Raw genomic sequence first — 17879 nt, forward strand, 5'->3', positions numbered from 1 at the left:
GCCAAATATGGAAACCATTATATAGACCAGCCGCTGAAGTAGTTTTAAATCTACATCTGATATTATTAAAAGAATGTCTTTAAGCAATAATACAGTTCAAGGGTTGTAGGCTATAAGTTATAACATTTAAAGAGTCTTAAGTAATTCTTTGCAAACGATATATACAGTTTAGTATCAGCTGCGTTGCAGGGTCTGACAGGGTGTAGTGCTGTGTGCTGCAGGCTCCTTATTTTTCCTCAGGGTTGACGCTCGAAGCCTTTCCCAGGTTTGGGTTTAGCTGCAAGGCAACAGAGGTTTGAATTCAGTTTTCCTTCTGCTAGATGGGTAGCAAGCCAGCAAGGCTAATGAGTCCCTGCTTGACAAAGCTTACTTGGTTACTCAGTTACTCACCTTCACCCCTTCTGTTAGTGAAAACAGTTTCCCCTGACCCAATATTTGAGCTACACGTGAAAAGAAATACACGTGAGACTGCTCTTTGCGAAAACGTTTACAATGAATCTTGAGGTCAATTAATGAATTAATTATTATTTTATGTTTGAAGGACAACTTTATGTAACATCAAATTTCTAGATGAAACATAGTATCCGTAGCAACGGATAAAAAAAAAATCCCAGTATGTTTGGTGATTTCAGTAATACATATTAATTGATTTTGTAATTGGTTTAAATTTTATAAATAAAAAAGATAAATCTCTCTAAATTGAAATGAAGCTTTAAATTACTTTTTCACCCTTCGATTCATTACAGTTAGAAATTACTTTTTTTTTTAAAAGTAGTTGATGAATGAGCAAAAAAAAAAAGAAATATAGGTTAGGCAGGGGGTCTACCGAAAATAACAAAACAAGGCAAGGGGTCTACGGGACAAAAAAGTTTGGGAACCACTGGCTTAGTTGAAGGTTACGTTTCCAATGAGCTCCTTTGTAAAGTCTATGCCCAGTGACTGATGTCATGACATTTTCATATTTACGCAGGGAAATGTGGACATTTATTTTCCCAACCAATGATCATTGCTGTCTGCTGCTTCACTCGTTTTACAACTCTCGGGAAGTGTATTTTTGTAAAGGATAACTAGTCACATAAAAGCTAGATCTATCTTCACTTACATTATTAAGAGAGAGAGAGAGAGCAGGGGAAAGTGGAAGATAGAAAGAGATGGAGGTGTTTGTAAAATGTTTTTCATGTTTCGGATGTTCCTTCAGAGTTGAAGATAGTTTACTTCTTAGTCCAAACCTCCCGCAGGATGACGGGGGATGGGAGCGGTTTTAACCTGGGAAAGACTATAAGAAAAGATATTAAGCCTAAGAACAGAAGACTAAAGACAGAGAGATAAAATAAAAAAAAACAAACAAACAAACATGCAATGGTCAATGATAAAACAAGCTTAAAGTTAGAGACAATTATATTGTCCAGAGACCCCCCCCCCCTCTCCCCACCACGTATTGTCATTTCTTTCATTCACACCTTTTTTTTTTTCAAACCCAATTGTTGTTTGTTCAGAAATAAGAAAAGAAAAACAACGCACTTCATTTGTATAATGAAAAATGTATTAGCTATTCAAATTAAGGATACATTAATCATTCTAGCAACAAGCTTTCTCTTGGGAGATGTGAGCAAATAGAATCAATGCTCACTTGGAAATTTGAGCAAGGGAAAATAGCAAGAACAATTGTATAGAGGACATCAATATTGGTAAGTCTTTGTACATTTTAACATGAATAAACTTAGAACTCAATATTTTCAGATTGATAAAGTATATGTGTGTTAAATTATATTTTTTAAAAAGGCTAGACTATACATCTATAGTAAATGTTACTATTCTGGGGTATGGTGCATGACTTCTGAACTGATGTATCCAAGGTTCTAATTTCAAAGACAGACATTTTAAACTTTGGCATTTTTAGGATGGCTCAGGGTCCACCCAACACTAATGTTTTTTTAGTGGGGGGAAAGTAAAGGCTGTAGGTCGTTGTGTTGGCCACATGATACCCTGATAAGGTTACTACTTACTAAATGGCAGATTACAATCATTACATGAACAGTTTGTTCTTTTCAAAGTAACAGGCCCACATTAATGTCAGGTAGAAGCATACATATTTAAATGTTTTTTTCAAAGTAACATGCATACATTTATGTCAGCTAGAAGCATGCAGATTTAAATCTTGTGTGTAAAGTATATACATTTCTAAAGCACTATGGCAATGTAGCACAAACAACTGTGGCTGGTAATGTGCTGTGTGTACTTAGCTGTGAGAAGAGAACTAACCAAACATTATAACACTAAGTATTATAACACTAAGTATATGAATCACATTGTGTGTGTGTTTACAAGCTTTAGCTGCCAACTAGATGTCACAACAGGCGCATTCAGGGGGAGATAACAGACACCCAAAACCAAATTACTATTGCAGATATCAAAGACTGAAAACAAAGACTATAAATGTTTCATGACCTGCCAGTAAATACTAAGGCTTACAACAGGCTCAACCAACCAGGAGAGCTGCCCAAAACTCATTTTTGCTGTAGAGGTGTGCTTGTAGCCCTATGTAGTGGGTTTGTGCTTGTAGTCCCATGTAGTAGGTTAAGTTCAAAGTTTCTCTTAATTCAGTTAATAAAAGAAAATCTGCCTGCACACACATCTACTATTCAAAATCTTATTCCCCTGTTTCTCATTTGTAGAATTTAATATTTCTAAATACTAATATCAAGAGAATATATTAATTAAAAAAAAACATAAAAAATAAACAACAACATAAAACAGATTATTTAAAAATACAAGGCTCAAAAAAGAAACGTTGTTTCATAAAGATAAAATGTGATAAAAAATGTAGTATGTCCATTTATATATTAGTGCTGCAAGTGATGAGGTATATTGCAACTGAGATAAATTTAAAATACAGCTATGTATCATTTAGACAAAAATCTGAGTATAGTAGCTTTAAAAATAAAAATCTCTATATGATCGAGAGAACATTACATAAAACGAGATTACAAATCTTTTGTGTGTTTTTTTTTAAATACCATATACAAAATGAATACAAAAATATAATGTACTAGTTTAGGATTACATGCTTATATTGAGATTATAAGATCTTCCTACTGTCAGATGCATGTTAAATGACTAGCTCAGTGAGACTATTTGAAAACAAAAACAGGAAACATTTTTCCAAAAATAATTTTGTAGGAGATTTTACATAAGAAATATCATAACTAACAAACCTAACAAATACACTAACAGTCTAATTCAAATAGGATATATTCACTACAATTTAAAAAGCAAATCAAATTATTGAAATAAAATACACTGATATGAAAAATGCTAAAAAATGCCACTCAAAGGCGACAAAAAAAGATTGATTCTTGCTATTTCAATCAATAGAGCTCTTTGACAAAAACTTCAACTTGATATAAACTCTCCAGCAGTGAACACAGGTAATTCATCACAGTTGGATTAATATGGTTAATTAAGTAACAATGCATTATTTCATTATCAAATATTGTAAAAATTTCATTTCAAGTTAGAATAGGACTTGAAATCAGCCTAGACATTCAATGGAGATCATTTAAATTTTTTTTTTTACAGCTTCCATTGTTCTTCAAGTTAATGTAATCAATTCAGAAGGCACTAGAATTATGGAATTAGTTTTGTCCTGAACGAATTTTTTTTCCCTTAGTTTATGATTGTTATTTATAATCTCACAACAATAGAGCAAATAAAATTGTCCCCCTTAGTACCTGTTAAAATGACTTTTTGTTCCAATATTATTTATTTCAAAAAACAAAAAAGTTTAGGACGTTTTGCTTGCACCCAACAAACATTCAAATTAGGTTACCTCCTAACAAGCTGAGAGTACTCTCAAAGGTAGGAGTTTGGTTTAGAACTACTGTTTTATAAAATGAGTCAAAAGGACCCAAACATAATATTTCTTTATTGTCTGACCATTGTTTTAAATAATGTGTACATGTGTAAAAAAAAAAAAAAAAAGGTACATTGAACCACAATAAAAATATTGAGTTAACATGTAGCCTATCTGCATTTGTGATTAATTGTGTTAAATTTGGTTTATTCATTTTATCTTTTTAACAATTTTAACATAGTTGAATTAAGAACAAACAAAATATTTGTCAATTAGATTTAAACTCAAAGCTAAAATCATTTGGCTCCATGTGAAAATTTATAAATTTGATTTTACTCTTAATTGTAATTATTTTTTATCATACTTAATTTAGTTAGCAAAAACATCTCCCATTGGCATCCAAATAGATTTGGTAGTCGTAGAATGATACAAGAGTTCCTCCCCATCACAGTTATTAATAAAGTCTACCTCTGCCCCATAACTAACCCAGGTGGCCTTGACATTACCAGCTGAGCCAAACTCCACAAACTTTGAGCCCTCAGCTGAGCCAAAATACCACACAGCATTCACGTCATGATGCTCTGTAAGTGTTCTTGTCAAGACATCCTGATCTCCAGTGATTATGTTTATGACCCCTCCAGGAAGATCTGATGTCTCTAAAATCTGAAAAAGAACACAATTATTTTTTAGTATTGAGTGGAAAAAACAATAGTAAAGTAAAAGCAAAGTTCCCTTTCAGACCGTGTGTGATCTACAGGGCAGGTGATGTAATAATCATCTGTTTCTATGACCGATGGTTAATGAGGGTGTTGGATAATTAGCACAATGATCAAGGAATTCTACTTTTCCCTACTAATGTTAAGTACTCATTAGCATTGAGGATTTTTACAAATCCTGAATTTAAAATCCTAGTCTTCACCTGGATTCAAACCCAAGACCCATCAGTTTGAAAACCAAGTGCTTTTGGCTTTACCTTTCACCTACCACACAATACATTAGCACATTGATCCATGTTGAAAGGTTATCTGCATTGTTCAATTTTTACAAGTATGTTTGTATGTATGTGCCATTTATTCAAATTAAAGGTTCTGACCAAAAACAGTTTTATATTTCATTACTACCAAAACCATTATTTATCTCATTACTTATATTATTGATATTTTCAAAAACAAAAATGTATTTGTATTTTGTTTTTTGGCACATCGGCACAATTTAGACCATGTCGTTCCCATCAAAAACCAAAAAAATCAGATTACCACTTCAACCTTTTTTTAAATTCAAGTTGTAAACTAATGCTGTCAACAACAATGTTGTAATACATGTTCACATCTGAGAGATCCCAACTTTAAGTACTATTTTGAAAAGGATGAACATAAAAATGATAGAGCTCTTCAAATTAAAAATGACAATGATGGGATCACTGTTACTTGGGTGCTTCAATCTCAATGCTTGAACTATCAGGATATTCTTTTGAGACACTAATATATTTGTATGTTTCTTCTTTCCACTGTGAACCATTTTTTCCACATTGAGCTGTAACTTTTATTACAGTAGTTTTGTTTTTGGATTGGAGGCATGTTGGCTGAGTGTTTAAGTGCTTGGCTTCCCAATCAGGGATTCCGGGTTTGAATCCTGGTGAAGACTGGGATTTTTACTTTTGGCATCTTTGGGCACCTCTGAGTCCATCCGGCTCTAATGAGTACCTGTTATTAGTTGGGGAAAAGTAAAGATGGTTGGTCATTGTGCTGGCCACATGACACCCTCGTTAACCGTGGGGCTTAGAAATAGATGACCTTTACATCATCTGCCCTATAAATGGCAAGGTCTGAAATGGTAACAACTTTGTTTTTGGATATAATTTTTTCTCCAAAAACTTTGACTTCTTTCAAATAAGCTTCAATCAGTTAAATAGGAATATGAGTATCCAATTACCTCTGCATAACATTGCATGCATTCTGGAACCTACCTGATGAAATCCAAGTGCAGCCAATGGAAATTTGTTGCTAGGTACTATCACCACAGCATTTCCTCTGGCTATGGCTGGAGCTACTAGTGATATGAATCCCAGGAAAGGAAAGTTGTCAGGGCAGACAATACCTATAACTCCGACGGATTCATTTTTCTCAACAGTCAGTCCGTACAAACTTGTTTCCTGTCATATTAAATACAGAAAATATGCAAGGCTTTCAGAACTAAACTAAAAATACATGTAACAATCACTTAAGAGAATCAATGTGAATAAGTGTTCCAACTATAATACTTATGGTGTTATAAAATGTAAATGATATAGCTTACTTTTAAATTTAGCAAAGATACATCCTAAATACAATAATTACTATTAATGTCAATAGACAAATAAAATAAGTTTTTTAATTAAATAAGATGAACTAATACAACATACAAATGTGTTTAAAAACTCTCTGGCTCGAGTTATTTTTATTTTTTATTCTTCAGTTGAAAAACTAAATTGTGCCATATGTAAGTGAGAATAAATGTTTCCTAAGAGTTATAGCCTTGTAGCTCTGTATCAATCAAAATAACTTTCTTCGGTTATAAAATCCCAAACTATAATTACATTTCCTTGTCAGATACTATAAAAATTAACTCACTTTTGCTTTAAAAAAGAAATCTTTATAAGTTTTTACATTTCCTACCTGTACTAGACCACCATATTTGTCACAATAAGCAGCCCAGTAAAATAAACGTTGGATAGCAACTTCTACTTCATTGGTTGATTCTTCTTTACTTTTGTTTGTCATGGCAGAAATAAGGTCAGCGAATTCCTTAAGCCTACTTTGAAGGTTCTCAGCAATGAAGTACAATATTTGGGCTTTGCCATGACCTTCTTTCTTGGCCCAACTGTAAAGAAATAGTTAAATCCATTTACTTTAAAACACCATAAAAATAGTTGAATTTCACAAATGATTTTAAATGAATATATCGATTTTGACTATTTCTTACATGACAGAATTTAATAAAAGTCTGCAATTAATTAATGAGTGGCTGGTAGTGGAATTCTAAATTAGTAACGCCATGTTCTCAAAGCCAACATGAACACAATTAGATTATTATTTTTGTTAAGTAATCTTTATCTCTGAAGCCAACCTATTCATAATCAGTGAAGAGAGCAATCTCGTTTTATAGGATGGCTCTGGAGTTCAAGCTTTATGGACGCATGTAACAGCTTCACTGAATATTTTGTTTTTGCTTCTTAGAAACTCCAACACTCAAAGTGCAATATCATAAGGACTAATAAGTCTAATTTTCTCAGAGTTGTTTACTCCACTTTCTGAATGAAAAAAATGGATCCAAGGCAGTTGACTGTACTTACTGAATGAGGGCAGAAATGTTTTTGAATTTCCTACAAGCAAGTGAAAGGCTTTTGTTGAATTTAAAGTATTGTGATCTTTCATCAAAAATTTGTGTTTTAAAATAGATATTGTAAATTGTGTGTAGACACTAGCAAACTATATGAATGATAAAAGAAGTGAAACTATAATAGTAAATACCTTCTTGCAACCTTGTCTGCAGCTTCCACTGCATTTCTAATATCTTTCCTGCCACCATCAGGGACATAACCCAATACCTGATTGCTAGCTGATCTAATGGGATAACTTGCTCCTGAATCTGGTCTTTTCTGACCACCTCCATAGAAAAGCTTGTAAGTCTTGTCAACACTGAGCAGTAAACATTGGAAATTTTAAATGATCTAAGTTAAGGGAATTGTTTGAATAAATTGCAATAAAGCAATCAATACAGCATCACTATATGTTATAAGTTAAATAAGTATACATGCTTCAATTGTGTTTCCAATGATTTAGGCAATAACTCAACCAACCACAGAAGAAGAAATGTATTTCATTGAGTTTGATATTAACTTTTTTGTTTTAAGAAAAAAAAAAAAAAGAAAACAAAATTGTGTTGAAAAATTGTTTTAATTACAGCTGGTATTTTTTAAAAACATGTTATATGGTACTCAAGTTTTTGTTTGCACTTGCAACTTATCCAAAGTAATAGCCAAACACAAATTCGTTAGAGATGAAAGTTTGATTTCTTTACAATTCCTGCAACTAACTGACACTGAGGTCTTTGGTAGAAATGTAAAAAAGGAGGAAGATGGAAAGAAAAAATTAAGGTATTAAATTCAAGTAGCATAATTGGGTAGTGAAGTTGCTAGAGCATCATGCTGATAATGCAGATGTCAAGGGCTTGATCAACAGAGGCCAATTTATTTGTCTCTTTTTTTCAAAGTTTACTTTAATATTGGAATTGAATTGGGCAAAAAAATATTTTAATTCGACAACTTTTATTTTTCATATGCCAGTAATGTACTTTACTAAGAAGATGCAGCTTATATTATTAAAAAATTGAAGTTATTCGTAGCATAAAATAAGAAAGCCAACCTGAGTTTATCTCCAGCAGTATCTGTGGGAGGTGCTATAGGTAATATATCAGCTGAGGAAGAAGTACCAAATTTGTTGAAGTCAACATTGATGGTTCTAGGAACGCTTCTGTTCTGATAATTAGGCTGGACATAGTCATACAAACTCTGAAAATACAGCAAAGTTTTGGACAAAGTCAAACAAAGTTGGGTGAACAGAGCTTCACAGTAAACAGATTTCTAAAGATATATTTAGCGTTTAATTAGTTGTTGGGCTGTGTCACACGTGACACGGCATAGGGCAGAGTTACAGTTTAATAAATAAAAAAAATTAAAAATGCTGTTTGGGAAGGATAGCGTTAAACAATGGTCAAAATGAGACCTTGACCAGTAAAAAATATGTGAGCATATATGACTGATAAGCTTAAGGTTGAATGTTTAAACTCAAACTTTAAATAAAAATATTTTATTCAAATAATTATATAAAAAAGTAAAGTGAAGTTACCCTTTCAGACCTTGTGGTCTATAGGGCAGATGATGTAAAGATCATCTGTTTCTGTGGCCTATGGTTAACAAGGGTGTCATAAGGCCAGCACAACGACCAACCGCCTTTACTTTTCCCTAACTAATGTCAGGTACCCATTAGAGCTGGGTGGACTCAGAGGCGCCTGAAGATCCCGAAATTAAAAATCCCAGTCTTTACCAGGATTCGAACCCCGGTCCCTAGTTCGGAATAATTATAGAATGTATCACAATACAATGCAGTAAATCATTACAACACAGACTGAATGATTATACAACTGACAGAACAAATGAATAATTGGCATGAGTGAAAAAGCGGACTGACTAACTTAACTTCCCTGAAATGTCATCTTTTCCTATTTATAGTTTTTTAAATGGACTTTCCTAACAATTTCCTACAAGTTACGTGAGATTCAAACAATTTTGTTCATCAGTCCAATTGCTTCCCCCCCCAAAAATTTTGTTTAAAAACTGACCACAAATTGTGGAAATAAAGTAATGTAAGCATTTAGACAAGTGACATGCCAGTAGAGTAAATTTTAACAAAGATACTAGTGCTCACCCTTTTACCACCACTTCTCCCATAGCCACTTTTCTTACAGCCCCCAACACCAGCTGCAGCATCTGTTAGATTGTGGGCATTGATCCAGACAGTGCCAGCCTGTATACAGCTGGCAGCCTCAAGCGCTATGTTAATGTTCTCTGTCCACACACTAGCAGCAATGCCATAAACAGAGTGATTGGCCAGAGCTATGCCCTCTTTGACTGTTCTAAAAGCAACAGCTACCAAGAGGGGACCATAAAACTGTAAACAAAATGAAATTAACATGAAAGTAAATTAATTTATTTTGATATCACTTTATTAATACAAAAACTTAATAAGACCAGTAAAATATACTTAGAACAATCTATTGTGCTGTACAAAAAGGAAACTGGATGGAGGACACGCACTAACCATGATATATATCAATTGTAGGAATACCCACCTATAGTGATGGAAATAAAAAAAAAAAAGATGTTGCTGGGCAGGTCACCCTGAAAGAATATCAGACAACAGAGGAACAAAAATTGGATACTGGCAAAAATCAAAAGCAGGCGACCCAAAGGCAGACAGCGAATATGATGGATTAACGATGTAGTGACAACAGAGTTCAGGCATGGAGACGAAAAGCTGAAGAGATCTGAATGAGCCCACTATAGGCTGTAGCACTTCTGGGATGGATTTCTTTATTATGTAATTCATTAAAAATTATGCTTGTACACCACAATCTTCCTATATCAAAGCAAAATTTGAAAGAGATCAAGAATTTACTGAGGATGTTCTAAGATCCCTTTGCATAACCACTGACTGATCAGCATCTGAAACATGGTTATGTTGGAAATTATTAATTATAATAGTCTAAAAACACTATCATAGCCTTATGCTGCAGAAACAGGCCAGCTTCTCAAACCCTGCAGAGTATAAGTTATAATGTTTTGGGCTGTACTAATTGATAATATGAATAGATCTAACCCATGTTTTTTTAACAAAATTCTGATAACGGAACAAAAATAAAAGAAAAAAAAAAGAAAAAAATTATAAGTCAACTAATTATAGTAGTTAAAAATAAAAATTGTCAATGCTTCATAAATCCCAAAAATTAGTAACTTCCATTTTTTTTTCCTTAAAACCTTTTTCTGCATAAATACAATTGCGACCAACATTGCTGCAGTTTGTTCTATTCATTAGTCCTTTCTCTATATACATATACACCATTTCTCAATATATATATACATATACACTATTTCTCAATATATATACATATACACTATTTCTCAATATATATACATATACACTATTTCTCAATATATATACATATACACTATTTCTCAATATATATATATATATATATATATATATATATATATATATATATATATATATATATATATATACACTATCACATTCATAGAAGCATTGTCAAGGCATTGGATCATCCAACCACAGGAACTGTTTAACTTGGGATGCAGCTTCATCTCCAAATTACCTTTTAAACTGCATTCACAACATAGCATGTGGAAGAGATTGAGTGGCTTTCTGGATCTAATGAGATTACTTTTTAATTAGTTAATGCAATGCTATTGTAACCCTTAATGCAAAACAGTCTCACTAATTTTTTTTTTAATCCTTTAAACTATTTCAAAATGGAACTAAAATTGAGATTTACTTCAAAGGCTATTTACCTCATCTACATAAACCTCCGATGATGTCTGAACATCATATATTAATGTAGGAGGAAAATAATTATTCTGATTCGGAACACCTTCCACTTGGTAAACCTGAAAGTAGATCAAAGTAAGTGTTAAGCATTGGGTTACATTTGACCCATAACTTCAGGACTTGTTTATTTTGGTTTATGTTTATGTCCTGGCAATGATGACACAATTGTAAGAAACACTGAATAGGAATAGAATGGAAATTAAAAAAATAGTTGATAGAATTGCATCTTAGAAGGCCAATCAGTTTTAGTCAGCAGGAATTCGTTTTTTTTGGTTTTTTTTGTTGACACAGCGAAGACAGTTGAAATATTCCTTTTATTGCTACATTAAATGTATTTGAATTGCAACCAGTCTTGATCTACTCATTTATTACAGGCCTACATTTGTGTTCTGCTTGTTTATTGAAGTTAGTTGTTACCTCCATTTTAGCTTAGTTAACACTCTACATGGGACTCAGTGAAGTGACTCATTAGAACATAGTTTTCAATGAAAACTCACATGTAAGATTAAGCAAAACCAATGTTACCACATTGTTAATAAACAAGATCATTTCTTGTTTTTGGTAGAAGTCTAATGATATACTTCAGATATGTTAAAAGTACAATGATCCAGTTTAATTATATTATTTGCATCTATATTGTTATTGTTACAGTAATTACGCTGAGGTGGTCAATGATTGGACCAATAAAAATTATCTTAATGGTTCTCTAACCTGACCTCCATGTGGACTCTGTAAAAGGGTAATCAACTTCAAGGCAACTTCAGAACTGATGAGTGGACCTTGGTCATTATTTTTCTCAAAGTTTTTACCTACTGTCAACTTAGACATTCTGATTTTCAGTTTTTCTATGACCTGTGAGTAGACTGTCTCCTGGATAAGAAGTCTTGTTCCTGAATGATTGGACTGTAAAATGGCATAATATAAATTTTCTAATTTTTTTTTTACAACAAACAAATTTTGTAATTAAGGGAAAATTGAGAAGCAAATTTTTTGCATATTTTGCCAGCAATTTAATCTAGATACAATCAAAATTTTTTCAAATAAAACTTACCAATCCATTGTTAAAAAAGGCTGCTTCAATGATACCTTCAACAGCACTGTCAATGTCTGCCTCCTCAAATACTAATACTGGGCAACGTCCTGATAGCTCTAAAGAAAGACTTTTACCGGTTCCAGCTGTCAGTTTTCGTACTCGCTGACCATCCTGTTATTTAAATTTGTATGACAAAATTAATTAATTATATCATTTTAAAAAAAATTTCATATGATTAAAAGTTTGTTTCCATAAGCAGCAAATAATAAAACTTCATATATGTAATTTTAAAAGCATTCAAATGTTTCAAATAAAATTTTCATATAAGGACTGATGGTGAATATTTTATAAAAACACATGTGTTTAAAAAAAAAAACAACAACATAAATAACAGCATAATATAAATTTATCATGAAAAAAGTATATAAGTACAAGCGTAATGGTAAGGTAAGCCTACCTAACATCTTCAACAGGGTCATAAACAGCAAATATATTAACTAAAGTTTTTTTTAGCAGTGACACCTATTATTTATAAAGTAAGTAAAGAGTCTTAATATGTTGCTTGTGTGTGCTTCTAGGCTATCCAATTCTAAAGCTTGGCATATATCTATCTTAAAAAGTCATTTTTTACTTAACCAACTCAGCTCACCTCAATAGATCCTGCAAACACCACTTTGTCAACATTAGGATGTGAAAGAAGGGAAACATCTTTAGAGGCTGTGACCACATTCACCACACCCTTAGGTAACCCTACCTGGCTACAAATGTCAGCAAATAGGAGAGCACTCAATGGTGCTAAAGTCGAGGGGAGAATAATAACAGTGTTTCCAGTTGCCAGGGCTGCTGCTACTCTGCTACCCAAATGTAACAAGGGGAAACTCCAGTGAGGCAGGATCACTGTAACTCCTTTAAAGTATAGATAAATATAAAATGTTTTTGTTGGCTGATGTTTTAAAAGAAATTAATAGATAATTGTGCATGTAAAATGCACCATTGAGCTGAAGCATTAAACAGAGCAAAGTTTGTCTAAACAAATCTGTTTGTCAAAGGAGATAAAATATTTTATCGGATTAGTAAATTGGACAACTTAATGGTTTGGCAGAAAAAAATGTACACAAAATAAGACAGTTTAGATCATTTGTTAAGAAGCCATGCTAGTAAGTGGAAAATTTTCTAAAGATTTTATGATACAAACATAAAAGTGCTATTAAACTAATAATCATAACTAATGCAAATGCCAATTCAATTAACCAATTATCTTCTTATCTAATAAAATACAGATGTTACTTCAAAAAAGAAGACGATTACATCCTTATAGGTAAATGTGAGATTTAATATTAAATGAATCAAAATAAACAAAACAAAAAAAGTTTACCATAAGGCTTCCATTTTGCTAATTCTGAATCTTTAATCTGTGCCCATCCAGCATAATGATAAAAGTGTCTGATGACTGCTGGGATATCTGTGGCTCGAGTCTCTCTTGTTGTCTTCCCTGAATCAATAGCTTCCACCACAGCTAACAATGACTGACATTTCTGTAAAGTTCTTGCTATGCTAAAAATAGTAATTTTTATTTTACATTAAGCAATTTTTAGATTATACAGGAAAACAGAAGGAGTGATACATTTTATTTTAGAACTCTTTGTTTAGAAAATCAAATATTTTAATTGAAAAGAAAAATGCAAAGTACTATTTCTTGTACCAGTCAATACCAATCAAAAGATGCTTGATATGGTCAATAATTGAGAATTGCCACAATGTTAAGTAAAAACTTCTATCCAGATGTGATCCCTTGTCACTTTTTTTTTTAATGTATAAGAAATGAATGAGAAAGTATTTGGCTGTTCTTCACTCTATCATAGATTTTCTGTGAAATTCAATTGGTGGAAAATATAAACATTTTATAAATTCTTGCATCAACAATTGCAAAAATGTATAACTTACTTAGACTTAGGTCCTCCCGCGCTGTTCGGCGCATTGGGCGGCAAGCTGTCTCCATAAAGATCTGTCATTGGCAATGTCTCTGAGGTCCTTCATGAAGGTGTGTTGCCAAGTAATACGGGGATGTCCCTGTTTGCGCTTTCCTCATATTGGCTTCCATGTTATCGCAACTCTTGGTGTGCGTAATTCATTTTGATGTAGAAAATGTCCCGCAAACCTCATGCGACGCTCTGTCACAACCTCACTAAGTGTTTGACTCCCAGTTCGGCATAGGATTTCCTTGTTTGAGACCCGATCTGTGTAAGTGACTCCCAAAATCCGTCTCAGCCATTTTTACTGAGCCACATTTAGTCTTTTCTCAATTTTGACAGATGACTTCCATGTCTCACATGCATAAGTAGCAGTTGGAATGACAATTGTGTTGAGAAGGTGTATTTTTGTCTAGAGTCTTGGCTAGTCCAAATAGGCTTCAGCCTTTGGAAAATGCTCCCTGCCTTTCCTATTCGGCACGCTACATCATGGTAGGCATCTCCATCATTTGTTATGATGCTGCCAAGGTACATGACCTTATCCAGCTCTTCAAGCTTTGACTCGCCAAGTCTGATGGGGGCACCCTTTGCCTTATATCCCACTCACATAATTTTAGTCTTATCCAAGTTTATGCGGAGGCCAATTTTGGGTGCCTCTCTGTCTAGGCTCTCCGTCATTTCTTCAATGCATTTATTTGTAGCCCCGAGTAGTGCAACATCATCAGCAAAGTCCAAGTCTGTCAATCAGAGTTGTTCACGCCATGGAATACCAAAGGCAGTCTGGTTCATTGCTCTCATTATGTAGTCAATGGCTAGGAGGAAAAGGAAGGGAGATAGGATGCACCCCTGTCTCGATGGTAAAAAACTCTGTTGTTCCCTCTTCTGTTTTAATGCAGCAACTAGACTGACTGTAAAGGTGTTGTAGGATCTGGACGAATTTTTCTCTAACTATTTTCCATAGTGATTCTCAGTGGACACTATCAAACGCTTTTTTGAAGTCCACGAAACTGATCATTAGCCGTTGTTGGTACTCAAGACTTTGTTCTATGATATAAGCAGGTTTCCGAAGAGGCAGATCATGTACAGAGCAGATTCTCGTTCTACGAAATATCATAGAACAAAAATGTATAACAATATTAAAAAATATAAACTATACTGTAAACAACACTTGCTTGTGTTGTTTCCCAGCACTAGAGAGATGTTACTTTATTGTTATATTGTTATTGTGTTTTGTCTACCGTAAGTATGTACGGTACAATACCCAAGTTCATGTAGCATATATGTGATGGGAGGGTTATAAAGCCTTATAGTGTAAAAATACTTAAATAAATATGCTGTTTCTTCTTCCCAGATTTTGGTTATTGCCTGTGGTTCTGGAATGCATCTCCTTCAAGAATTTGGAAAAGTATAGAGAAATTTGAATCAAATCAAATCTCACTAGAAAACTTTGGTCAATTATATATAGAGAGAATCTAAAAAATAGATTTTTTTGATTCAGGTAAATTTTAAGCAATTTGAGGAGGACTGCATTTTGAGGCAAGCATTTTTTTTTTAGTAATTAGTAATTATCGCTAATTCAGGGAAAAATCTATTGCACTAAGAATGCTCTTGGTCTAAAGCAACTATGAAAACCAAAGACCAAGTACAGTGCTTTTCAAACAGTGGATTGCTTACTACTGGTGGTACTTCAAGCCATTCAAGGCAGTATTTGTGTGATTTCTTTTTTTCCATGAGTTGATTTCTTGATCTTTCTACTTTCTTCTTTCTATATTTCTAATTTCGTTTATATCTAGAGGATATGTGAACAATCTAAAAACAGAAGAATAATGTAATTTTTTGCTTTTGTCATTATATCCTGCATACTCCTGTGTTATAATTGAAGACAATGAGAGAGATTTTGCATGACACATTTAATGATGCTGTACAAATTATTAATTATATCCAGATTCACCCTTTAAATACACAGTTATTCTGAAATCTTGCAAAGAAGATAGATTTGTACCATGAGACATTCCTTTTCCATTCAGAGATTTGATGACTTTCAAGAGGAAAAGTTCTATGAGGCTTTTTGAGCTCTATAATGAAGTGTATCTCTTCTAGAAAGAGTAGTCAATCAAAGCCTCTATATTCCATATATGTACTTTAAAAATAAAAAAAAAATATACTGCAAAAATATTTGGTTTAATTCTAAACACTTAACAAGCTTGTCAAACCTAATAACTGATAGTGAAAGTGTAGATAGTGTTGTTTTTTTTAGTATTGAATAAATATATGTTTTAAAACCTTAATAATTACCTGTACAAGTAGCGAGCCCTTACATGAGCATTAAGTGAGCTCCATATATTGAATGCCTCTCTTGAAGTGCTGATAGCAAGGTTAATGTCGTCTTCACTTGCTTCCACAGTAGTTGCCAAAAGCTCATCTAAAATGTCCAAAAAGTTTCAGCAATTTCAGTGTTTTATATATTTATTATAATAAGTGCCAGTATACATAAAAAAAAATTAGTCTCTAAAATAACAATATATTCTTTTTTTTGTAAATAACAAACAGCATACCATTGGCTGGGTTTCTTGACTCGACTGTAATTTGAGCGTCTCTATGAACCCATTGGCCATTAATGTATAAGCCAAAATGTCGACTGTGTTTATTCAACCATGACTTTAAAAAAAGCAAAAGAAAAAAAAGGTTGCTTTTTTTAAAAAAATAAAGCTTATCTAAGGGAAAGAACAGCTAATTACTGCCATTTAATCTAAAAATCAAAATGGCACCACTTTCGCCACAGGTTGTATGGAGGAGGGAGGGTTGTGGTTGTTGATAGCTTGTACGTACTTCATAAATCAAATCATAGCTTCTGACACTCTTTGTGAAAATACTGAAACCTTTATTTTTACCTGCAGATGATAAATGGGTGGACCTTTTTGGGGCTGTAAGTTTGTGCAAAACACAGACTTTCTTTTATACTTTATTATAGATCTAGATGTAATTACATTTTTAATTGTTTTTACTTTTAAATAATTTTCTATTTTATCTTATCTAATATAATACAGACGCAACTTAAAAAAAAAGAAGATGATTACGTCCTACATGTCATGGATTTAGTCATGCATATTAACCAATGACCTAAACTCTGCCAAGTCACTGGTTTTCCTGGCTAGCTCAGGTGACCCATTCCATGCTCTAATAGCGCTAGGGAAGAAAGAGCATTTGTCCTAGCATATGGAACGAGGAATGTGCATTTATCTTTGTGTCTTTCTGAGTATTTTATTAAATTTTGTTTTTGTATTTGTCATAATTTGTACTACCGAATTTGTAGATCAAGACACCTAGAATACTAGAAGTAGAAGCTAGTCAACAATTATAGAGTTTATCTTTAAATTCAATAAATAAAAAAATGTCTTTAGCCACTTAGATTTAAGAACTTTACCAAAGCTGCACTTTCTGAATCGGGTGCCGAGCCATAAGACAAATTATCAAAAATAGATTCAACATTTAATATAGCTTGACCAGCCATTTCTTGATATAGATAATAGAATTAATTCAAATTGAATTTAAATTTATCTTATCTTAGAAGCTAGTATCTACTAATAGTAATAGATTTTATAGTTATAGATATCTTATCTCTAGATCTAATGATTCTAATCTGGATGCAATGAATGTAGATTCAAATATTTCTGTAGCTATATAATTTAATTTTTAGAATATAGATCAAGTGTAGACTAGATCTATTATTATTTTTCTAAATCTACTGGCAGTGAGGGGTCGAGGATCAAAGGTCATGAATTCAGTAAAATAGAAATCACTAGCCTGTATGAGATTATATTATAACACTAACCTATAAAAGAAATTGGATTGAATAAATT

At 32.9% G+C, this 17879-nt stretch overlaps 1 protein-coding gene across 1 annotated transcript; it reads right to left on the bottom strand.

The window, feature by feature from the left end:
- Window positions 1–1765: 1765 nt before the first annotated feature.
- LOC106060554 (aldehyde dehydrogenase family 16 member A1-like) lies at window positions 1766–17745 on the bottom strand. Its single transcript, XM_013218488.2, has 14 exons — window positions 17444–17745; window positions 16575–16677; window positions 16315–16441; window positions 13425–13603; window positions 12699–12955; window positions 12068–12220; window positions 11728–11919; window positions 10980–11075; window positions 9319–9561; window positions 8257–8402; window positions 7363–7530; window positions 6508–6712; window positions 5820–6005; window positions 1766–4516 (listed from the first exon to the last, which is right to left on the bottom strand). The coding sequence occupies exons 1-14, from the start codon at window positions 17528–17530 to the stop codon at window positions 4223–4225; spliced, it is 2436 nt and encodes an 811-aa protein (XP_013073942.2). The 5' UTR covers window positions 17531–17745; the 3' UTR covers window positions 1766–4222.
- Between the last annotated feature and the right edge of the window lie 134 nt (window positions 17746–17879).

This window comes from Biomphalaria glabrata, chromosome 6 (assembly GCF_947242115.1).
Source record: "Biomphalaria glabrata chromosome 6, xgBioGlab47.1, whole genome shotgun sequence".
Lineage (NCBI taxonomy): Eukaryota > Metazoa > Mollusca > Gastropoda > Planorbidae > Biomphalaria > Biomphalaria glabrata.

Coding starts and splice junctions, on each gene's coding strand:
- LOC106060554 (XM_013218488.2), bottom strand. CDS start 17,530: ATGGCTGGTCAAGCTATATTAAATGTTGAATCTATTTTTGATAATTTG. Junction 16,442..16,574: donor GTCAAGAAACCCAGCCAATG/GTATGCTGTTTG, acceptor TGGACATTTTAG/ATGAGCTTTTGGCAACTACT. Junction 12,221..12,698: donor TGTTTGCAGGATCTATTGAG/GTGAGCTGAGTT, acceptor TTTAAATAACAG/GATGGTCAGCGAGTACGAAA.